At 44.3% G+C, this 24,055-nt stretch overlaps 3 protein-coding genes across 4 annotated transcripts in view; 2 read left to right on the top strand and 1 right to left on the bottom strand.

The window, feature by feature from the left end:
- si:dkey-222n6.2 (keratin, type II cytoskeletal 8) overlaps nucleotides 1–1,379 on the top strand; it is an 8,867-nt gene extending 7,488 nt beyond the window's left edge. For both annotated transcript variants that reach the window (XM_063220454.1, XM_063220460.1), the window contains exons 9-10: nucleotides 796–833; nucleotides 920–1,379. In XM_063220454.1, coding sequence (XP_063076524.1) covers nucleotides 796–833; nucleotides 920–1,011 — 130 coding nt within the window. In that variant the 3' untranslated portion in view covers nucleotides 1,012–1,379. The remainder of the gene's footprint in view (nucleotides 1–795; nucleotides 834–919) is intronic.
- A 1,240-nt stretch (nucleotides 1,380–2,619) lies between these two features.
- Nucleotides 2,620–15,306, top strand: si:ch73-233m11.2 (NACHT, LRR and PYD domains-containing protein 3). The gene is made up of 10 exons (XM_063220434.1): nucleotides 2,620–2,688; nucleotides 2,906–2,973; nucleotides 3,160–4,972; nucleotides 6,005–6,166; nucleotides 9,543–9,713; nucleotides 10,638–10,811; nucleotides 12,486–12,656; nucleotides 13,021–13,191; nucleotides 13,601–13,768; nucleotides 14,101–15,306. The coding sequence occupies exons 2-10, from the start codon at nucleotides 2,928–2,930 to the stop codon at nucleotides 14,168–14,170; spliced, it is 2,946 nt and encodes a 981-aa protein (XP_063076504.1). The 5' UTR covers nucleotides 2,620–2,688; nucleotides 2,906–2,927; the 3' UTR covers nucleotides 14,171–15,306.
- Nucleotides 14,832–22,429, bottom strand: gpd1a (glycerol-3-phosphate dehydrogenase 1a). Its single transcript, XM_063220444.1, has 8 exons — nucleotides 22,262–22,429; nucleotides 21,212–21,389; nucleotides 20,732–20,872; nucleotides 19,987–20,125; nucleotides 19,376–19,488; nucleotides 18,339–18,575; nucleotides 16,194–16,300; nucleotides 14,832–15,437 (listed from the first exon to the last, which is right to left on the bottom strand). Exons 1-8 carry the CDS (start codon nucleotides 22,303–22,305, stop codon nucleotides 15,341–15,343), a joined length of 1,056 nt encoding a protein of 351 aa, XP_063076514.1. The 5' UTR covers nucleotides 22,306–22,429; the 3' UTR covers nucleotides 14,832–15,340.
- Between the last annotated feature and the right edge of the window lie 1,626 nt (nucleotides 22,430–24,055).

Here is a 24,055-nt window from a genome sequence, read left to right as displayed (position 1 = left end):
TGGTCATACTAGTAAATATTAGTTATTATTAAGTAAATATTAATGAAAGGATCAAATTTGGCAGTAGACAGCACAATTTCAATGAGCAGCATAGTTAGTTGCAATACCTACTCTGGCCACCATCCTACACAGTACCGGCAGAGATACTCTAGACAGAGATAAGTCATTTCAGTTCATTTCTGGTATCCACTTTCTGTAGGGTGAACGCCCCTTTAGGAGACCTTCGGTTAGGAGACCTTCGGAGTCCTCAGGTTGAGAATAAATGGAGTCCCCTTAGCACTGTAGATGGCGGTAGCGCATTTCTTGTGCAAACACCTCAAAAATAGAAGAAGAAGGAGGGGACAACGCCCCCTTAGGAGACCCAACTTGAGCACACACTTTTGCATTGGGTGGGCGGGTTTCGAAGCCTCTTTATTACTCCACCCTCTTTGGTACCGTGCACCTTTAAACACTTTTTTAACTTGCATTTTACTATTGTAAATGAAAGTTCAAACGTCCTTTCATTTATTTACGAATTCTTGCCCTTCAAATATTTTGAGAACATACAGTACTTTTTAAAGTATGTATAATAAATGCATTTTGCAATGCAATGCCCAATACAAAAATGTCAATTTCCCAAATGTAGTTATTTTGCAACAAAGACCTTCAAATATTACTTTATTTTGTCAACATTTAATCTCACATTATTGTCAGGGTCATTCCCTTACGCCCTGTAACAATGCACAAAATTGATGACTAGTTGATGGTTAGTAAAACCTCTTTCTTCTAACTCATTGTGTTCTTCTTACTCTTCAGAATCGAGCAGGATGCTGTGGTTAGGATCCAAAACAACTGTGAGTATCCTCCATTTAAGAGGTCATTTAAAGTACAAGGCCAACTCTATGACTGTGACTAATCTTTCCTCTTCTGATGTCTCTAGCCCACAGGCCTCGAACCCGCAAGCTGTCCGCCTCTAAAGTGCTCATCAAGGTCACTGAGACCCACGAAGACTTCACAGACACAAACAATTGACCTAATACTGTAGTGAGTGAGTGAGTGAGTGAATGAGTGAGACTTGGAGATGCATTTCCTAAATTTAACTTTAAATGACTTCTTTTTCCTGTTTTACGTTTAAATTACTTAACATTTTTAATGTATGACTCGCAATGGAGCTCTTGACCTTTACTAGGTGTGTGTGTGTGTGTGTGTGTGTGTGTGTGTGTGTGTGTGTGTGTGTGTGTGTGTGTGTGTGTGTGTGTGTGTGTGTGTGTGTGTGTGTGTGTGTGTGTGTGTGTGTGTGTGTGTGCACGCGTACATGTGCTTGTGTGCAGAGTTTTTTCTTTGAAAGTTCCTTGGTTGTGCACAATAAAAAGTGCCCTGACCCATTTGTCCCCAGTTCTGTGCAGTAAATAAAATCATTATCTAATAAAAAAAAGTACTTTCTTGTGTGTGTCCATCTCTGCTCTTGTGTGGTTATTCATCAACTGGCAACCAGGCTAGGAACATCTGATTTCTTAACCACTTGCATGATTAGGCCAATAATGTATTTGTATCTTATTAATATATCTCCCAAAAGCGGCTTTGAGTACCAAGAAAAGTGCTATATAAAACTGATCTATTATTATTATTATTATTATTATTATTATTATTATTATTATTATTATTACAATAAGCCTATTGCATACAGAATCCTCTCCCATCCCCAAACATGACATTATTGTAATATATTATTTGGTGGCAGGCATCCTTTAGACATAATGACTGCTTCTGCCTTTGGGCGCTTGTCAAGTAAGCTCCTTTACATGATCAAGTGTTTTCTATGATAATAACACAATATGATAACCAATCCCAAGCAGGTTAAAAAAGCCAGGTTTGTGATTGTTTACTTAAGTGAATTAATCTGATTCCTCATAAATCTGTTAAACCAAAACATCCCAAAAAAATAGGCCTATTGGCATTTTTATGTGGATGTAATCCTGCCAAATCAAACTTCTGGCTATGGTCATTGATCTTCCTCATGCCTTGTGGTGCTGCATAAATCTTTTCTCCAGGAGGGCAGGAGATGGACTTTAGATCAGAGGGTTGCATGATCGAATCCCATCCCTTCCACTCCCTTTCTCACTCCATGGATGAGGTGGCCTTGAGCAAGGCCCCTAAGCCCACACTGCTTCAGGGACTGTAACCAATACCCTGTACTTAAAAAGTGTCCTAACTGTGAGTCGCTTGATTTTAAAAAGTGTCGGCTAAGTGTAATGTAATGTAATGTAGCACCAAAGTCTGGGGCCTATCCAGATTAATCTTACACCCCACTTCCAACTTCCCCTCAACGGCCCCTGTTTCCAATACCCTGCAGAATCCCAGGATACTGAAGTTGTAAGTCCCATTGGCTAATTCAGAGGGACGCCCCTGCTTTAAACCATACAATAATAATCAGTAGGCTACACAAGTGAGCTGGGTGGGTCCAAAGAGACCATACCGGACCAGAATAAAGTGTAACTCATTTACATTCCATACTGTTGAAGTAGACGACCTTGGAATTACAGGGGAAGCAAATCAATTAAAGAGACGTTGCTGACATCTAGCGGCAGAAGTTATTTTCTTCATTTTGAGTGTCTGACCTACATAATATACCGCGAAAAGCTCAGCTGAGTCAGCCTGAAATCGTATTGGTCTGAACGGCTACGTTGTCCTTTCCTAAAGTGTGCATTGGTGAGATACACTGTTGACCTTTTGCAAATGACAGACACCAATCCTGTAAGTTCTTGTCCATGCTGAGTGAGCAGCACGCATGATTCATTTCTGTAGGGTGTGTTTTGGACCGTGACCGAGCTGCACTACTCACTTCCTTTCTTTTATTCATTTGTACCAGTCTGCCTAGTGTGTGCACAGCAAGATCACAGTCGCTCAATTTTATTTCGTTTTCTAGCTTTGGACTTGAAGGCTAAATAATGGCAAAATCTCAAGATAGCTACGACAGCACGGACCATTGGATAAGTATGACATTTACGGTATTTATTATAAGTTGAGAAGAGGAACTCCCCGTTCCCTCTGTATTCTCGTCAAAAAAGTGTAACTTAAGTTTATGCAGCATAGCCATATTTGACTACAGACGGATTGTGTAGCCATTGGTTATTTACCCCACTTCACTCACTGTTTTCTTTCTGCCACTCTCCTTGACAGATGCCCAGTCTCTGCACAGACAGGCGCTACTACAGCCGCCCCAAGTGGCAACTGAAAGAAGCATCTTAGCTCTGCACCCTCAGTCGCCCGCTGAGGTGCTGCTCAAAAACCAGTACATACCACTGACAGCCAATGTCGTCGACCCTGATGAAGAGGAGCACATGGGTAGCGAAGGGGACGGACAGTGCTTGGGCGACGTTATCTCAACGCTGCTGAGTTGTTCCGGGGACACCCCGGTGGCCGACCCGCGGCGAGTGGTAGTGTTGACCGGGCGCGCAGGGGCAGGGAAGAGTGTGTCCGTGGAGAAGTTGGCACAAGACTGGGCCAGGAGACAGGTGTTGCAGGGATATGAGCTGGTCCTGCCTGTGTGTGTCAGCGAGTGTGTGGCCAGATGGGTGACGAAAGGTCACAGGGACACCACCTCCGTGAGCGGGAAGGAGGAGGAGGGGACGCAAAACTGCTCACTGTCACTGGAAGATCTTCTAATGTTGGCTCACCCCCATCTCTCCTCCCCTACTGTTTCTTACATTCTAAACGAAACATCTCCATCCCAATCTAACCCACGACTCCTGCTTCTTTTGGATGGGCTCCCTGAAATCGACGAGCTCTTTCTCACCCCGGAGCTGCCTCTCTGCTCTGACCCCCACAAGACTGTGCCCCTTGCTCACCTGCTCTCCAGCTTGGCACAGGGGGCACTGCTGCCCCACGCCTCCCTCCTCATAACCTGCAGACAGGTGCCAGACATGAACGACATGCCCCCCAGTGTCCAGTTTGTGGAAGTGCAGGGCTTCTCGTCTTCTCAATGCCAGCAGTTCTTCCAGCAATTCCTCAGCCAGGGTGGGTGTGAGGATGAGACCCTGGCCTCTAGGCTGGCCCATCTCTGTGACACCGTGTTGGGTGTGGAAACCCTCTGCAGCCTGCCCCTCTTCTGCTGGATGTTGGCCATCATTGGTAGCACCTTGCAGAAGTCTGGAGCGCCTTTGCCAGAGACCCTCACAGAACTGTGGGTTCATATCACATCCCTCTGCCTGTCTCCCACCACCACCACCACCGTTCCAACACGGGCACCTGGACCAGTGCTGGTACCCAAGGCCCGCAGCTTGCTGCAGGGTCTAGTCAAGCTGGCACGCCTCTGCTTGGAGGACCACCAAAGCTTCTGCTCTCATGACCACCTGGTCTCTCACAACATGGAGCAGTTCCCGTCTTCTCCACAGCTCCAGACCTTCCTGAAGGAGGGCTACGACGCCCACGGAGCCCAGATGATCCTCTTCCGATGCCAACCGACGATGCAGTTTCTCATGGCTCTGGGCTTCTTCATAGAAGAGGACAGTGTAGCGCTGAGCAGTCTCACCAGCCTTGAGGGGAAGCTCAGGGACCTGGAGGAGGACGCGGGGATGATGGAGCCCTTGAGACTTGTGTTTGCAGTGGGGCTGTCTGAGCCATCCCAGCGTGCTGCGCTGCAGAGTATGCTGGAGGCTGGACACGCACGGGACCAGGGAGCAGAGATGCAACGTTGGCTTGAGAGCCACACACAAAAAACCCTGCCCGGATACTCCAAGGAGAAACACCTGCAGTGCTTCCACCTGCTGAGGGAGACTCAGAACCAGGCGCTGGTCAAACGGTGCCTGAGCAGCCCCGGGGTGAGGCTGGGCATGAGCTACGGTGGCCTGGGAAGGTCGGACTGTGCAGCACTGAGCTACGTGTTGATGTGTGTGGGAGAGATTCAGCAGCTGAATCTGTACAGCAGCAGGAACCTGACCAGTGGTCACACCTCACAGCTCATCCCCGTGTTCAAGATGGCGCCCACCATCATGTGAGTGCACTCAGTCTAAAAGAAGAGAGTTGATGTTGACACGAAAGCAGTCATAGGCAACCTGGTTTATTAGTTACAATTCAGTCCCACTTCCTCAAAATAATCTGGTTTTACCTGTTCAATTCAAACAGCTGACCCTCGTTGCCTTCATTATATTAATCACAACCTTTAAAGTGCACTGTGTAGGATGGTGGCCATAGTAGGTATTGCAACTATGCTGCTCATTGAAACTGTGCTGCCTATTGCCAAATTTGATCTTTTCATGAATATTTACTAATTGATAAACTACTATTTACTAGTATGACCAAATTACTGGAGGTTTTGCAGCTAAAATGTCTATTTCTGGAAATTCCACATGGTGGACATGGAGAAGATTCACCTTTAAAGAGTGCAATTGTTTCCCAGTCATAATGAATACATACAATCTGATGGTAAGTATTCATGAAAAAGGCAACATTTGTGAATAGGCAGGATGAATTCTGGAAAGTGTGCAGGTGTGTAGGTTGAAGGCATTTCCCATCATTCACAAATTCACCACATACTACAGTGCTCTTTTTTAGTAAACTAGCCAATGGACTATTTTAAACAGTACTATGAAGGGGATAGAACAATATTCACAGTGAATGAATAAACATTTGGAGCAAAGCCCAAGAGAGCAGTTAAAATCTCCATTTTAGGCAGAATTATGTGTTCATTGTGCGTTCACTTGAGTTTGGCAGTTTCACTGGTCTTGTGCAACAGCTGTGTCAACAGTTGTGGTAGTAAGAGTGATTGCACTGGAGTGTAACTTGTGTAACTGATGGCTGTAGATATTATTTCTGGGTGACAACTTCTCCAAAACTAAAGCTTAAGCTGATACCCACCCATCAACATTTGAATGTGTTAGCACATCCTGTATGTACGTGTCTGTGTTACTCGGTGTGTTGTTCATACAAGTGTGTGTGTGTGTGTGTGTGTGTGTGTGTGTGTGTGTGTGTGTGTGTGTGTGTGTGTGTGTGTGTGTGTGTGTGTGTGTGTACATCTCTGTATCAGTCTGTCTCAGAGTGAGTTGTCTCCAGAGTGCCTGTCTCACCTGGCTGAGGGCCTGAGGGGCGGGGTCACCACCCGGCTGGACCTGTCCTACACCAAACTGGGGGACGAGGGGCTGAGGACGCTCTGCCCCGCACTCACACACTCCTCACTGCACACACTCAGGTATACGCATCATGTCCTCCTCACTGCTCTCCCTCTCCCTCAGGTAGTACTGTACATGTGTCCTCTCATGTATGTGGGGGGGGGTACTGTGTGTACTGCATGACTTGTCTTATCCTGTCCTACTGCACACTGGGGGATGAGGGGCACCATTGTGATTTGCCCTGGCTGCACTCACACTCTCTTCACTGCACACACTCAGATAGATAGATAGATAGATAGATAGATAGATAGATAGATAGATAGATAGATAGATAGAAGAGCTGTGCTGTAAAAAATCGATTCATCGATTTTAAATCGATTCATCGATTCTAAATCGATTCACACATTAATTTCTGATAATCAATTCATCCATCCAAAGATCGATTTTTTAATCATTATGATTTATTGGTAATATTATTATAATTTTCCCCGCAGTTAACCTTTTTTCAGTAAATATCACATACTTATAAGATTAGCTGTTTACAGTAATATTGATATAATAGTTGTTAATAATTCTTATTCAACAGGGATATACTTGTGGGTAAAAATTAACCATGGGCTCTATTTGTCAGGAATGAAGGCAGCCTGAGCCTCCTGCCTGAAGGCAACGCCTCATAGGCATGATGTAAGGGGTGTGACACATCATTACAAATACTATGTGCCTTACTTACCACCCTTGCTTCAACAGTCATGGCCATGCTATTTAATGGCTGGCAGGCAATATTGTTGGCCATGTTAATTATTTTGTGAAGCTTATTTTTATGTGCTACTGACAGAGAAAAGTACCACGCAACATAACATACACATACAATGCTCTCAACAAAAGAGTGGTAAAAAATGTTAAAAGATGTAGTGTCCTCTCCACGACACATACTCAGGTAGTACAAACATATACATCCACAGTATACATGGACATGTTGCGTCTCCAATGATGGGCAGCCTGGATTCATTAGTTTGCAGCAAGGATGGTAGAGATAGGATGGTAGAGATAGGATGGTAGAGATAGGATGGCTTAAGCCCGGACGGGACTTTTATTATCTATGGACCCCCGGTAATTCGGAATAATTAGTGAGAATGTCTGAGTTCTTAGTCCTGTGCGAATGTGCCATGTCCGCGATTTGTGAGGTAATAATTCCGCCGCAAATTACCTACTGTATTTCGGCGAAACACAGACGTCCTGGGGTAATTTCACATAGGCGCGCCGTCTGTACCCCCTTGTAATGTCTGTCAATTGAGTAAATAACAGACGTTTATTAATCCCGTCCGAATGCGCCCCGAGAAATCACGGAGGTCTGGGGGTAATTGCGAATTACCAGGGGTCCATAGGTAATATTTATCCCGTGCGAATCGGGCTTTATATTACATCATCAGAGCGTAGTACGGTCTTATCCATTCTACGCTCTTTGGTTTACAGTACAGTGCCACATATTCCAAATGACCTTGTTTTTTATATACAATTCAACCAGGTGATTAGCTGGTAAAATGATCGCCTGGTTGAATTGGACATGTAAGCCAGGTAATGTGGAATACATGTGTGCCAATGGATTGTATCTAAGCAAGCGAGGTCGTCCATCACTGTGGTGCTCTGCCCTCAGGGCGCTCTGCTCAGCTGTCACACACTCCTCACTCGCTGCACACACTCACTCATGCGTGATGATCCATCCACTTTCAGCTGTGTGTCCCATTTTATCCTGTGTTTCTACTACCGTATTCTGCACTGCAGGCAGGTGCAGGCACTCTAAGGCAGGTGGGTCCCATCTTATCCTTTTCACTGCACACATTCAGGTTGGCATGTCTCGTCCTGTCCTCCCACATCAGAATGCCCCCTCATACTAAGTTATATAAGGTAAAAATCTAGGTGCTAAATCGACTCTCTAAGTGTTAGACACCCCATTTTTTTTGCTGTGTTCTGTGTCTTTCAATATATCTCCACTGGGCACTCACTCATAGTATACAGTATGTGTCCTGTTTTATTCTGTCCTTTGATGTCAGAATGTCCACTCATCCTTCCCTGTCTTAACTCCTCCTCGAGAGCAAATAAATAGTCGCCTCCACGTCATTAAAGGGACACTGTGCAGGAAATGGTCGAAAAAGGTACTGCAACTATGCTGCTTATTGAAATTGGGCTGCCTATTTCCAAATTTGATCTTTACGTGAACGTTTACTAAGTATTGAACAAATATTTTCTAGTATGGTCCAAGTAGAGTCATTTTTGCAGCTAAAAGTGGTGAAGATCATGGAGAAGATACCCCCTTTCATGTATGAAAAGTGCAATTTTCTCAGTCATAATGAATACTTAGAATTTGATGGTAGGGGTAAGTATTCATGACTAAGGTAACACTGTGGTGAATGGGCAGCATTAATTCTGGAAATTAACAACTGAAAATCTCACACAGTGTCCCTTTAAGGGAGTTCATAAAGGACTCACCTCAGTAAATCACCTTAGTGATACAGAGGGAATACATGACTGCAGCTGTCTTCTTTCTTACTGATGTCAGAATCTACACTCATCCTGGGCTTCAATGACTCCACATTGATAGTCACACAGGTATTACGACTCATTCATTGGAACACCTGTGATAGAGGCACAGGCAATCATCTGTGTTGTGCACTGAACGGAATGCATGGCAAGCAGGGGCATAGGCAGCAATCGTAAATTCTTTGGTGGTGGGCCCTAACCCAAACTTCATAACCTGAGGTCATATATTTTATTACTACTAAAGCAGACAATTGAACTTTCAATAGAGCCTTCTGATTGGATGGGGCAGATGGATACGTGGGTAGGACTACCTGTGTGTGTGTGTGTGTGTGTGTGTGTGTGTGTGTGTGTGTGTGTGTGTGTGTGTGTGTGTGTGTGTGTGTGTGTGTGTGTGATAGAGGAAGTGTTTCTGCACAGCTCACTCAGCTTATTACTCAAGAAGGAGAGAGCTGGCGAAAGTTGATGTCGAAACAAATGACACATCAGAACACACTTCTTCACTATATATTGCACTGTGCTGTGTAATCTCAATGCAAATCCCCCCTCTCTCTCACACACACACACACACATGCGCACACGCACGCACGCACGCACGCACGCACGCACACACACACACACACACACACACACACACACACACACACACACACACACACACACACACACACAAAATATACTCACACAGCGTAATCTCACACAGTGGTACTCTCGCTAAACATCACACTATACAGGGAGTGCCACTATACATGGGGAGCATAGGGAACAAACTAATGCTACTCAAACTTGACACTATGTGGAAAGTATGAAGAGTTTTTACTAAACTGAATAATGTCTCCAGGATAATAATGTCTCCTGCATTCTACATCAGTATTACAACAATAAACAGTATCTACATTGTGTGTGTGTCTGTGTGTGCAGTGTTCCTGTGTGTGAACTCTCGGCCGCGTGCTGTAAAGACCTGTCTTCAGCTCTGGCGGTGTGTAGCACACTACGTGTCCTGGACCTGCGCGGAAACAAGATCACAGATGAAGGACTAGCACTGATCAGCAAGGCACTCCAGAACCCACAGTGTGGACTACAGGAGCTCAGGTATACACACACATGATTATTATTACATAGAATAGAAATAGAAATAGAAAGCCTTTATTGTCATTATACAAAGTATAATGAGATTGTAGCTTCCCTACGAAGTGCACAGTCCTTTATAGATGAACATTGTCCAGTAAGATTAAGTGTGAGTTCATTATTGTAACAGCTTTGGGGAAGAAGCTGTTCTTCATCCTATTGGTTCTGTCTGGCAATGCCTTGTAGCGCCTGCCAGAGGGCAACAGTGTGAAGAGATGAAAGCCAGGATGTGTGGGATCTTTAATGATACTCCTCCTACATTACACCTTGTTGATGCTTTCTCATCCAAAGCAACTTACATATTACAGGCTATTGGTTACAGTCCCTGGAGCAATGTGGGGTTAGGTGCCTTGCTCAAGGATGGAGGTTTAGGGAGAGGTGAGGGCAGGATTTGAACCTGCAACCCTGTGATCTGTACTCCAACTCCCTAACCATTACACCACGGCTGCCCACACTAGTGCCGTGGGCTTACAGTATGATCAGAGTGTAAGTTGATGATGCTTTCTTTCACCCAGGCAAGGTTAGGGCAGTCATGGGTAAGCGGTTAGGGCTTCAGACTTGTAGCCCTAAAGTTGCGGTTCGACTCCCGACCCGCCAGGTTGGTGGGGGGAGTAATTAACCAGTGCTCTCCCCCATCCTCCTCCATGATTGAGGCACCCTGAGCATGGTACCGTCCCCGCCACACTGCTCTCTTTCGGGCCCCATTGGGGGCTGCCCCCTTGCACGGGTGAAGCATAAATGCAATTTTGTTGTGTGCAGTGTGGCAATGGGAGCTGGAGTTGGGCTTTTGGCTTTCTTTTGTTATCTAAAAATAGTATATTATATGTTTAGAATTGTTATTAAGTTCTCTCTCTCTCTCTCTCTCTGTATTATACTCTGTGGGTTTAGTCTTGACATGTGTGATATCAGCAGCAGCTCCATGGCTGCTCTCTCTGAGGCCCTGGGCAGTGGCCACTGTGCTCTGCTCTCCCTGGACCTGAGCAGGAACAACCTGGCTGACGCTGGACTCACCTCCCTTTCGCACGGCCTCAGCAGCCCTAGCTGCAAGATTCACACACTCAAGTGAGTGATACATACACGCACACACGCACACACACACACACACACATAAATGTTATACTTACAACAATCCGCCATTGCGGGTCTCAACAACATGATCTCCAGATTTCCGTGCTCCTGGACACGGATGTTTGGGACACGATTTCCGTGTCCAGGAGCACGGATTTTGCCAAAATTCTGTGCTCCTGGACACGGAATTGTTTTCCGTGATGGACACACGGAAGTGCTCTCCCTATACTCCCACAGCTCTATGTTTCCACAATCTTGTGTTTTCCTAGGATTTTTCTAATTTAAAATATTTTTTCTCAAAAAAAGTTTCTTACTGACAGGTTAGGGTTAGGGATTGTTTTGGTCTGGGCACAGCTATTCTTTCGTTCATTACATGAATTTGATAGCCTATCAACCAACTGGAAAAGCTATGTCTTTAATGACAGGTTATGGTTAGGGAATGTTTTGGTCAGGGCACAACTTAAATTGCTATAGCATTATTTTGTTTAGGATTAGCACTTGGTATGTATTTTCTAATGATAGAGTTAACACAGTGCTGTGGGAATATAGAAAGCACTTCCCTGTGTCCATCACGGAAAATAATTCCGTGTCCAGGAGCATGGAATTTTGGCAGGAGATCAGGCTGGTCTCAAAGTAAACAACATCATCTTCTCCAAATATGGTGGCTACCAATAATGGAGGATATTGAACAATCATACACTCTCTCACACTCTCTCTCTCTCTCTCTCTCTCTCTCTCTCTCTCTCTCTCTCTCCCCCTCTCTCTCTCTCTCCCCCTCTCTCTCTCTCTCTCTCTCTCTCTCTCTCTCTCTCTCTCTCACACACGTTTCGTTGATGTCACACTGCACACATGCAGTATACAGTACATATCCCATACATGGGCTGCTATGTACTGTATTGTACACAGTACTCAAGTACTGCAGTCACATGCCTTCACACAATGACAATGCTCTTATGCATTAAGACATAGAGTCTCATACACTACTCAGCCATGCTGGGTGCTGCTGAATAGTATAATATGCAGTGCCAAGGCTCCGCTGTACAACAGCGATTTCTACTCTAATATATTGTGACAGAAAGCCTAAAGGGTGGAACAACTTCAGTTAATGTCTGAAATATTCATGTTTATTTTGTTGAATAATTCATTTGTTTTTCACTCATAATTAAGTTGATGGCTGCCTGATATGCTTTTAGATGTTTTTTAATGCCACATTCATACTGACGATCACTACTCATTCATACTGAGATCAGAGTCATCTATTCCTACAATAATCCTCAGCATGACGATTCAAAGCACCTCCAGCAACCTAATCAGTACAGAAACAAGTGTGTGTGTGTGTGTGTGTGTGTGTGTGTGTGTGTGTGTGTGTGTGTGTGTGTGTGTGTGTGTGTGTGTGTGTGTGTGTGTGTGTGTGTGTGTGTTTGTGTGTGTTTCCATCTACTCATGTAATGCATGTAACTCTTTATTTCGGTCTGTGCTGATGATTATGTCTGTCACTTTGGATAAATGCAATATAATGCTAAATGTAAATAATGTAATGCAATGTAGCTTTTTTATGTCATGTGTTTACTGTGTGTGTGTGTGTGTGTGTGTGTGTGTGTGTGTGTGTGTGTGTGTGTGTGTGTGTGTGTGTGTGTGTGTGTGTGTGTGTGTGTGTGTGTGTTACAGGCTTATGGGGTGTGACCTGACGGGCTCTTGCTGTGCTGCTCTGGCCAGCGTGTTGCGGTCAGGAGGCTCTCTGGCTGAGCTGGACATCTCTGTTAATGAACTAGGCCAGCAGGGGGCACTAACACTCTGTGAGAGCCTCAAGGGAACACAGGCTCCACTCACCAGCCTCAAGTAAGGTTGGATAGATAGGAAAACGAATGCTCAAACAGATTTGCCATGATATATTAATGACTTTAATACTTTTATTCAAATATTGGCGTACCTTTGCTTTCTCCTTTCTCTTTTGGATGTAGACTTTGGATGTAGAGATGAACACTTGAGTAATTTCATCTGCACTCCTCTGAGAGCCCCAAACCGCTTTGTGTGTTCTCTATCCATTGTAGGCTTCTTCAAATCACAATTAGGAGTGGCCACATTTCATATCATAAGTCTTCCATTGACTGGACTGGACAAACAGTAATCATGAGACTTCAACATGAAGTGTTTGTTTGCCTCTTTAACCCTACATGCACATGTGTGTTTTGGGTGTTGACAGCATGACTCGGTGTGAGCTGACCTTGGCCGTGTTCAGCGTCCTTGAGGAGGTCCTGAGAGGAGGGTCTAAGCTGCGTGCTCTGGCTCTAGGCCTGAACGAGGTGGGCGACCGCGGGGCCAAGCACCTGTGGGGAGCCCTGAAACATGCACAGTGCAGCCTGCAGGATCTGGAGTGAGTAGACGTCAAGTCCCTGTACAGTATATAGCAAAGTCGATGGTAACAGCCTCACATTCACACTGACACACACACACACACACTATATATATATATATATATATAGCAGTATTTGATACCATCATCAGTCAACTGGTGACATTCCAGCCTATAAACAAAGAAGCCAAAGCGGCGTTGCAAAGTTGCAGTACCTTGCATGTCCACTGGAGGGTGGCAGGCTACTTCCCAGAGATGTCCAGGGGTATGCGGTCTTTGGTCCTGTGGGAGGTAGAAATTGTTTCTATTCATAATTTCTGAGTGTGTGTGTGTGTCTATGGAGCATTAATATTGTAATAGGCCATATACCACAGTGGGTGGATTATAACTGCTGCTGTGCTGTTTGTGTGTGTGTGTGTGTGTGTGTTAGTCTTGAGATGATCGGGCTGACTGATGAGTGCGTGGCGGAGCTGTGTGAGGCGGTGAGGGCCCACGGCCGTCTGAAGAGCCTGATACTGAAGAACAACACCCTGACGGACAGCTCTGTGGAGCCCCTGGTGCAGCTGGCCAAGGCCTGCCCTGCCATGAAGGAGCTCAAGTGAGTTAACATCAGATGGTACGCGTTTGCCGTACTGTATATCCTTCTGTTAGAGGGCTTGGTGTGAGGCCTCGCTCTGAGAACTGTATTACACAAATAATAACTTGTTTATGGAGTTTTCTCAGCCAATCAACATTCTGGTCAAGCATTCAGCTACCCTCAGTTCTCTCCAACAATTATACCATACTCAAATCTGTCTTATATTTTTCTATTTTTGCCACACAGTACACCACCTCTGAACAGTAAGATACAGTGTAGTATGTTTAAAAAGTGTGATACAGTTTACAAGTTGTAGTTGAAAACTCTTCCTGATGTGTGCCCGTGTCTCCCAGTCTGCAGTATAATGACCTGAGTGAGGATGTGTTTGAGCTGATGGACAGCTGCTCCAGGATCAGATACTGAAGCCCCTGGGAACACTGCATGCTGCGGAGACGAGACGCATCCCTCTTTTAATATTGCCGTTTTTGTATCAGTGTCCTCGGTAGCATTATTGTCTTCACCAGGCCTGGATTAATGAACAGACTAGATATGGCTGAAGCCTAGGGCTCCCCACCTGGCCTCAAGTCAAACTTGTGACAAGATGTGCTATTGAAAAATTAATCTGGTTTGTCGAGTTTAGTTTTAAATCTTATTACCCCTCTCCACAGTTGGCCGACATGTTATCCTTAATTCATATCTTGTAATTATGATACTGTCTGTCATTTTATTGCACAATTTGCCTTCTGGAGAGCCCCACAGCTAATAGCCTATGGACCCCAGGCCATCTCAATCAGGCTCTGGTCTTCACTACTACCTTCATTCATTTAGCATGCCACATGTTCTTTTACTTCGTTATCCATCAGATTTCAAGCCTATTGACAAGATGTGTGTACTGTGTAGGTACACAGTTGAAAAGTATGCATTATGTCCCTAAAAACACCAAAATATTTGTCCTATAATTCACAGTATTTCAGTCTAAAATGCCCATGTTTGTGAGTGCTTTAATAAAAGAATTCTAGTTTCAGTAAAGCTTGTCTTTTCTTGTTAATCTCACCATTAGTCAGTACCATGACAAGACATAATATTTTATTATATATATTTTTATTGGCCTCATACAGTACATTTATATCACAGTCATTAAAATTAAAGACATTGTTTTTTTGTTTGTTTTTTTAAATGGCACCAGGACGGAAGGTCATATTTAAGGCCAAAAGGCACAGTGGTTGTGATAGGCCGACATCATCTCGTGATTCTGGCTTAATAGTGCTTGTCTTAGGCAGGCAAGGGAGATAAGACCACACCAGCACTGGCAGGCAATATTTGTGCGTTAAACAGCTGGTCAGTGATCTCAAGGCAACAAGTGATGGGGGTACCTGGATTATGAAGTCTCTCATTCTCTCAGAAACACACAGGTGTAAACACACTTTTTAAGGAACATACTGTAACAGCTGCGTCAGACACACACGCGCGCACACACAACCCATTCGGATGGATTTGCACCTGTACTTTGGTTTGCCGTGACACGATTGTCAAATACACACAGCTTCAGTCAACAGCCACACATACTGTACACAGCTGAGGTCATTCACTGGCTCACATGTGCTCTGGGTGGTTTTGTAGACAGTCAATGAATTCTGTGACTTTGCGGCCCTGGTAACATATCTCATAGACGGCGTTGAAGAGAGGGAACCTAAAGGCAGACAGGAGGAAAAGGGAGAGAATGACAAAGTGATTGATAGCACGGTTAGATAACCAGACACCTCCCACTCCTTTCTGGGTTTGTCTCACACGTAGGATGTGAATGGGTCTTCAGCTGGCTGGTCATGTATTCCACTATTACAGACGTGCTATTCCAGGTCAACAGGAACTCTGGGATATACTATAACCCACCTTTGTGAAACTTATATGATACAGTTGGTTACTTAACACACCTACACAGTGTCGTTGTCATTGACTGCTTCTCAATGTCAAGGGTTCTAACCTTGCCAGGACATGAAACGCCCAGTGATTGAATACTGCTTAGAGTATCCAATCACTACCCGTTTTCACGTCCTAGCAAGGCTAGAACACTGAGCATTGAGAACCAGCCAATATGCGTGTGCACACCCAAATATGTTTTATCCATAGCTTCTATTTTTGAGGGACATTAGAATGTTTCTAGGTGGTGTTTGTGTGCATACGCATATCCCCATCATAGGTAGTCTTTAATGCTGTAATGCAGTGCTTCCCAACCTTTGATGTTCAGCGTATCCCCTAAACCATTTTGTCATATGATGAATACCCCCTCGACCCCACTCATGCTCTGTTTCTCAATCCAAATGTGACTACAGTCAATATATTTGTTATTATTACATTTTCTGCGTACCCCCTGAGGTGTGCTCGCGTACCCCTGGTGGTACACGTACCCCTGGTTGGGAAACACTGCTGTAATGTGTGGAGGTCTTACTTGTCCTGCAGGCCTTTGAGTTTGAGGATCTGGTGGACCTCTGCAGCGGTGGCCGGCCCCTGCAGCTTCTGGCCATTCAGCATCTCCTTCTCCAGCTCCTCTATAGACTGGCACACAACATACAAGATATTCATATTCATGTCAATGAAAAAAGCAAAAACAACAGAATGACACGTAGAAAAAGTCTCAAAAAAGTCAGGCTGGAAAAAATGAGATGAAGTAAAGGAGGAGTGATTCTCTATGGCGGTTCATAGCAGTTAAACATCCTCCTGACACACACACACACACACACACACACAGACAGACACACACACACACACACAGACAGACACACACACACACACACACACAGACACACACACACACACACACACACACACACACACACACACACACGGGAGGGAAGGAGACTCGCCAACCAGCAGTGAGCACATTACATCCTCACATACGCATTTTATGGTCACGCTTCTATGATGCAGTGCAGTGAAATGATTCGTCCACAGACAGACACACCATTCATACCCCAACAGGGACATTACATTGAGCAGACATCACCATTCAGAATGACTTGGAGGCAATTACTGTAGGCACCAAACACAGGCAATCTCATCAGTCAGCCAGAAAACAGGCTCATTACATTTAACCGCCATTTGAATCACATACACTCACACTCATCACATAACAATTACATACAGTAGACTTTATAGTGACATTCAAAGGTTTAACTTGAAACAGATGCACTACAATTTGACCACCTCTTATTTTGGTTTTATGTACTGTCTGGTGCCAAATTCTATGATTCTCCCATTTCAAGGCCTGCTGCCAAACGGTTGCCGCAGCAAGGACATTAAATGTGAGAATAAATGAGCTTATAAGAGCATTCATTTTGCTGGGCTACTAAGCCCATTACAAACCGTAAAGCAAGTACAAGTTTTTTCATGCGGTTATTTCCATGTTCTGAGGTTTATGCACCAGGTGAGAAATGTCTTGTGTTTTGCAAGTGGCAAAATGACATCTCAAAATTCCTGCTCTGCGTTCTTTAGGATTCACGTCAGTATGGTGCACTGCTTAGCCTTAAAACCTTTCATGTGATCAAAAGGATTTCGTAGTGGGAATGGCGAGTAGTCAGAACACAAACTGTCAAGTCTAGACTACACATTTTAAACCTCCTTCTAAGTCTTGTTCATAATAAGAAATGCAAAATGTCTGTCTGTTCTTTGTAAGAGCATTAGACTATTCTTTCACTGAAGGCAGAGTAATTTAAAAATGTAGACTCTGAATAATCCCCCCTTCCCCCCTTTGTTCATCTAGACAGGTTCCCTCACCTACTACCAAAAGGCAAGAGAGTAAGACACTCTGCACAGTACCGTAATAGCCTTCTCCATTAAATCCCACGGCAAAAGCAAAATCATTCAACGGCACCCTTTGTAAGCCCACAGACTATTGCCTGACCTTCGGTGAAGGTCTGTCTGCAATTTTCTGCCCGTCTCAACTAAGCTCAGTCGACCTACTTTTCCTTTTCAGCTATTGGTAGGACAGGCATTTTGTGAAATACACAGAGAGCAATAAATACAGACGCAGCAGAGACGCATGACTGAATCCATACTAGATTGGATACCTGAATTGAACCCATTTAAACAACTGAATAATAAAAAAGATGTTACAGGCCCCCTCTTTCCCTTTGTAAAAAAAATTGTGTTTTATAAAGGAAATTTCAGTGATGAATACGCTTCAATGGTGTTTGGACTGGAAGACAGGCAATAAATAAAATGTGGGGTTTTGTAGACAGGCAAACCAGAATGGGGACTTGTGAATTAAACCATGCTCAATCATTTGCCTGAATTGCCATTGCCATTTCTGTGCTAATTGGAAAAATTATTTTCATCCTCCCACCAGAAATAACATTTGATTGAGGAAATTTGATTGGTAAAACATTGAGCTGAAGAGAACGACACATCATCACAGACAAAAACTGCAGAGATGACAAATCCATGCCTAACCTCAGCTTGTCAAATGGCACAAAATGACACACCAAAATAACATAAAAGCATGTATACAGTATACACACAAAAATGGTTCAAAAGTGACGTGCTTCTGTACGCATTCCATGGCATGATGCCATGTTACAAAACTGTGGTACTGTACCTTGCCGGTTTTGGCGAAGGCCTCTGCGACCTTGCGGTTGCGTCCGCCGTAGCAGGTGGTGATGAGGTCGGCCACGCCGCAGCTCTCCAGGAAGGTTGCCGGGGAGACGGGTCCCGCGGTGCAGAAGATACGCGTGAAGGCAATCATCTCCATCAGGCCCAGGCGGATCACCGCCGCCTTGGTGTTGTCACCAAAACCCAGACCGTCACAGAAGCCCGCGCCCACAGCCACAATATTCTGAAGAGAGGGAAAATGTTGTCTGAGAAGAGAATTCTCATTTGTGCAGGTTATCTTAGTCAAAGGAGTCTCCAAGTTCTAGAAAGTCCCATACAACTAACTAATACAGCATCATTTCTATGAAGAAGTCCAACACATGTTCCCTGCAGCTAATTAAGATAATAATAATAACTTGAGTTTTTTGTAGCGCCTTTCATGGAAGCCAAGGTCTCTTAGATCTTGTCGGAGCAATTAATTTACAAGAAGGCCTACTGTTTAATTATTTTGTTTCATCTTAGTTTTTCCTTTATCTACTACTATTCCTATATTAAATCATCTTTTTATTCTTATTATTTGAATGAGGGGAAGTCTCCATATAGTAAAACATTCCAGTGTGTAAGCTTTTCTGCAATGGGTCAGGGGATACTCAACATTATTGGTGACATGTACTTGATGTGGTCACAAGGCTGCTAAACCAACTAAATATTACAATGCATGGGACAAGACAATGAACAGTGGACAACCGGCCAAACATGACCCCACATGAACTGAAGAAGCTCACTCCATGGACTGTTGGGGAGGGAAAAGGTAAATAGGGTTGCCTTCTGTATGACTACAGAGCTTACTGGGTGGAATACATAGCTTCTCCACGCAGTAACTTCTCCGGCCGTTAACATTAAAATCTGCAGTCGAAGAAGAAGAAGCTTACCATCTTAGTTGCTTGTTTACTGCTATTTTTTTACTACACTACATGTAGTATAGTCTACAGGCAGACATGAAAGCATATGGGCATGGGACATGATGCAAGGGGAGGCATTTACCTTCAGCGCTCCACAGATTTCCACCACATCTGACTCCTCCACCACTGTGATCCGGAAGTTCTTGGTCTGCATGAGGTCTTTCAGTAAAGAGCCATCATCCTTGCTCTTACAACCTGTTATGATTGTATTGGGAGATACAAATACATGGAAGAAAGAGAAAACAAATTGGCAATACCAGTGCGCAGTCATGAAATGCTGTGTACTTTGCAATTACAATATTTTGGGTGTGCAAATAAAACAAAATAAAATGGAAATGTAGTCAGAGAGTGCAGATCTCCTCCAAGGAAGCGGTTTAACAGAACATCTGACTGTTACACACGAATTTTTCTCAAGTCTTTCTGCCTTGCTTTTGTGGAGGTAGAAACTGTAATGGTGAATGATCTTTAAAAAATTCCTGGATCCGCATCGTGATCCGGATCACCACCGAGATTTAATCACTTGTTCCTTTTGTCATTTCCAACAACTCCACAAAATTTCATCCAAATCCGTACATGACTTTTTTTTTACTTATCCTGCTGACAATCAAATAAACAGACAAACTAACATGACCGAAAACATAACCTCCTTGTCGGAGGCAACTAGCTGGCCAAACAGCAGTCAGAGGGTCTTACCAATGGTTGTCTCGCAGAACTTCTCGTCCGCTACCTCGTTGGCGATGTTGGCACCCATGAGAACACTGACAGTGATGCCCAGCTTCTCCTGGATGACATCAGAGATCAGCTTCAGGCCATCGGGACCCTCATCCACACCCTGCCAACACGCAGCAACACTCACTTAAATAAAATAAATAAATAAAATAAATAAACACAGTCGAATAGTCTTGAGAGAGCAAAGAGCAGTCTTCAGTATGCAAAGGGGAACAATGTCAAAATGTTTAAGGGGAACAATTTGTCAAACGTTTAAGGGGAACAATTTGTCAAACTAAGTCAAAGATGGACTGGAATGGCGCAACAAGCGACCAAATGCTTGTTATCCCTCCCGGGAATTAAAATAATTGCATACACTTTTTCTCTCTTTTTTAGGGGTGCTTCCCCTCCTAACAAACTAATGTCTACTTTCACTGTCAAGTTCCCTGGCTGTATCAACTAAGCTATGCCTTCTTTATGGACTAACACCTCTTAGATAAAATTATAATGTAATGCATTAAGTGTAATGTACTGAGAGCAAGCGATAGGAAGTGACAGGCTTAACTTTCGAGGGTACAAAAACATAATAGCACCTGACAAACGATTCATGCTCCCATTTCAAGTATCCCTGCATGTATTAATTGAAAGCCAGTTCCAGATATGAAGAATGTGAGGTATGGAGTTGTGCAGTTAGGATACTTCAATAATCATCATAATAGCCAGACAGGACCTTTATGAGCGAGAGTCCGAGAGCATCCTTTTTGATTTTCCCCTTCATGGTTTCACACGCTCTGCCAATGAACTGATGCGGAATCACAAAGATCAAGATATCCGCGTCCTTCGCAGCCTCCACCAGGTCTGGCACTGCCAACTGATAAAGACAAAAACACACATGCACACACACCTATTAACTTACAATGAACTATTAAACATGTAATATGAAGAATGAAGGAACTGAAGAAGGGCTGAAATGGATCTATAAATGATCTCAATGGTTTCTTGGCGAATGAACACTCAAGTGTTGAAATATTACATTATGTGAAAGGTCCTTCACTTAAGAAGTGGTTCAGATGCCCAGATCATGATAGTCATTTGTTTGGTCCTATAAACTTCTGCTGCTTTTTGAAGCACCAAAAAGGTTCTTCTGTGGAACACTAGTATAGTATGAGGAACAGGCACTGGCCCCATCCTTCAGACTCTTCCTCCTCACCACATTCTCTGGAAGTTTCCGCCCAGGCAGGTATTTCACATTCTCGTGATCAGTGTTGATGATCTCTGTGAGCTTGCGTCCATCCACCATCTCCTCGAAAACCCACATATTGACGACTTTGTCAAATCTGGCATTCGTTGCAGCATTGGATCCCACAATTTTGGCAATGGCTGAGCCCCTGCAGGAGAGAGAGAGAGAGAGAGAGAGAGAGAGAGAGAGAGAGAGAGAGAGAGAGAGAGAGAGAGAGAGAGAGAGAGAGAGAGAGAGAGAGAATATGAACGTTTTATGTGAAGTAGTTTAAGTGTGTCCAACAGACGTGTGTGTGTGTGTGTGTGTGTGTGTGTGTGTGTGTGTGTGTGTGTGTGTGTGTGTGTGTGTGTGTGTGTGTGTGTGTGTGTAAGAGAGAGAGTGGAGGGAAGTGAAAAGCAAATGATCAGCACCACTGACCCCATAGAAGATGCTGACTAATACAGTAGGCTAGACATGCGCTTGAGACTGACAGTACAAAACTGATTGTTGCAAGTGTAGCACAATAATATTTAGAAATACCCCTATATTCACCTGACTGTAAAGATTGATAACTAATTTCTGATCTGGATCTCCCATTCAGCCAGATTCAGATTAGTTTAGTAATTCTATTAGTAATTAACACTATGGTGAAGCCTATGGGGTCTTGCATTATAATTAGATTTATCTTCTCTTGTTATAGTGACTTCTGTCAGAAGCAAAATTGCGTAACTTCAGCTTGCCAAAAATGGCTACAGGCGACTGAGGTGATGTTGAGTGCAACATAGAAGGCTGCAGGACAAATGTGTTCGCGACTAACTAACTCCCCGAAAAAAGAGGCGCACCTGTTGAATGGCAACAGCGTGAGCTGATTCGACCCTACAGAGGTCTAGAAACCGCGTACAAAACAAGGTAGGGTACATTAAGTCATTGTGCTACTATTTACGGATGACATGACTAATGAGGGTCACTACTCACACCTGTAAACATGAAAAACTTCTGAGCGCGTCTTTACAAAAACCCCACCGGACAGTCGTGCCTTACCAGTTTCCAGAGCCAACAATGCAAACTTTCTTGGAAGTAGCCATTGTTCCACTTTCAGTCACGAGACGTGTGCAGCTGTGTGGGGTATCCTGCTCGTCTCAAGCGGTCCGCGAGACCTGGAACCTCGCCTGCGTTTCAGGCTGTAAATATCAATCACCCCCAGCGAGTGCCAGCTCGGCCTGAAATGAGACAATCCCCGCCCCTCGTCTTCATTGGTCGGGAAGAAGGGACGATCATAGGTCCTCCCACTGTATTCAAGCCATTATTTGTTAGTGGGCCGAAGGTAAGTGAAGTATTGTAATTGGAGGAAAATAATGTAGCTCCTACACATCCCATAACATTACATAACTGTAGGCCTAATCCTCCCCAGATGTAGATCTATAGTCACTCTTATAGAGTCAGTTAGGCCTACCAGATTTCAGCCAGGAACATGACACAGCGCACAGCCCTGAACTTTTGTCACTATTGGCATGTCATGTTCAGTTGTAGTGGGCAAGACCCCCAACCCCAGAGCAAATAATAGCCCCCTTCTCCAACAGTGCACACAATGGATAGATTGAAAGACTAGCATGGTTCCTGAACAGTGCTTTCTATGTGGAGTCTTCAATAGTTTTACAGTACACTTCAGTTCTCTCTCAAGCTGGAGTGGAAATGCTTTGGTTTAAAATAGTAGGCTACAACAGGTTCAGTGACTACCCCACAGGACATTCAGCCTTCATAACACATAGAACCCTGATAGTACGAAGAAAGAAGAAATAATGGTTTTCCCAAGCCAGTTAGATAAGTAGAATATGCTCACTGACACTGATCCATATTGAGGTAATTCTGTGACTGAAAATTTAAGACATTAACATTCAGATACACATCGGCTGAAATTCCTGTCGTTTTACATGTATACAAATGACATTCATCAGCAGGGATGCCATGGCACAATGGTCAGGAAGGTGGTCATAAGTTCAGAGGGTCACATCAGGGTGGAATCCCGTACCATAATAGCGGGGAAGCCAACAGGGGTGACAAAGGGGTCACATTTCCCCAGGGAGTGAGGGGACCAAGAATTGGGTCCTCATTACGCTGCATGTATTGGGTTTTGGGTCACTTCATGTATCTTTGTCCCAAGCCCAGTCAAGACTGTTCGAGCAGCCCTGCATAGTCTGAAGTATGGTGGTGATCTCCTGCCCTGCACCATCCTGGGTGTAAGTCAAACTACTTCCTCCAGTCCTTTGCTGTGGAGTAGGCTACTTTGTGTACACTGCACACAATGAAATTGCATTTATGCCTCACCCGTGCAAGGGGGCAGCCCCCAATAGCACCCCAAGGGAACAGTGTGGCCGAATGGTACCATGCTTAGGGTACCTCAGTCATGGAGGAGGATGGGGGAGAGCACTGTTTAATTACTCGCCCCACCAACCTGGCGGGGCGGGAGTCGAACCAGCAACCCATGGGCTACAAGTCTGACGCCCTAACCGGTTTCTACCCATGACTGCCCATGGTGGTAACCAGGCAAACAGAATGGGACAGCAGAGTGTAGTTTGACTTGCACCCCTGCATGCCTATGTAGAGTGCTCCTGACCAAGGCATCTAACCCCGCATTGCTTTAGGGACTAAACCCTGTTCTTAAAATAACTGTAAGTCTCTGTGAGGTAAACACATATCCTAAGGGTAATGCAATACAGTATGTTAAAATTCACACGGTCGCTTGTGTTTGAGTAGACTATGTGGATGAACCTCGACAGAGGGATGTTTTACAACGATCATCTAATCAACTTTCAACTTTCAGCTTACAACTTTGAC

The sequence above is a fragment of the Engraulis encrasicolus genome, chromosome 2 (assembly GCF_034702125.1).
Source record: "Engraulis encrasicolus isolate BLACKSEA-1 chromosome 2, IST_EnEncr_1.0, whole genome shotgun sequence".
Taxonomy (NCBI): Eukaryota; Metazoa; Chordata; class Actinopteri; order Clupeiformes; family Engraulidae; genus Engraulis; species Engraulis encrasicolus.
This window is presented reverse-complemented; position numbering and strand designations above follow the sequence as displayed.

What these genes read in the sequence shown, in the direction of transcription:
- si:ch73-233m11.2 (XM_063220434.1), top strand. Translation starts at nt 2,928, where the DNA reads ATGGCAAAATCTCAAGATAGCTACGACAGCACGGACCATTGGATAA. An exon ending in TGTGGACTACAGGAGCTCAG is followed by an intron (nt 9,714 to 10,637) that starts GTATACACACAC and finishes CTGTGGGTTTAG; the next exon opens with TCTTGACATGTGTGATATCA. An exon ending in TGCAAGATTCACACACTCAA is followed by an intron (nt 10,812 to 12,485) that starts GTGAGTGATACA and finishes TGTGTGTTACAG; the next exon opens with GCTTATGGGGTGTGACCTGA.
- gpd1a (XM_063220444.1), bottom strand. Translation starts at nt 22,305, where the DNA reads ATGGCTACTTCCAAGAAAGTTTGCATTGTTGGCTCTGGAAACTG. An exon ending in GGAAACTTCCAGAGAATGTG is followed by an intron (nt 20,873 to 21,211) that starts GTGAGGAGGAAG and finishes TGTCTTTATCAG; the next exon opens with TTGGCAGTGCCAGACCTGGT. An exon ending in GTTCTGCGAGACAACCATTG is followed by an intron (nt 19,489 to 19,986) that starts GTAAGACCCTCT and finishes CAATCATAACAG; the next exon opens with GTTGTAAGAGCAAGGATGAT.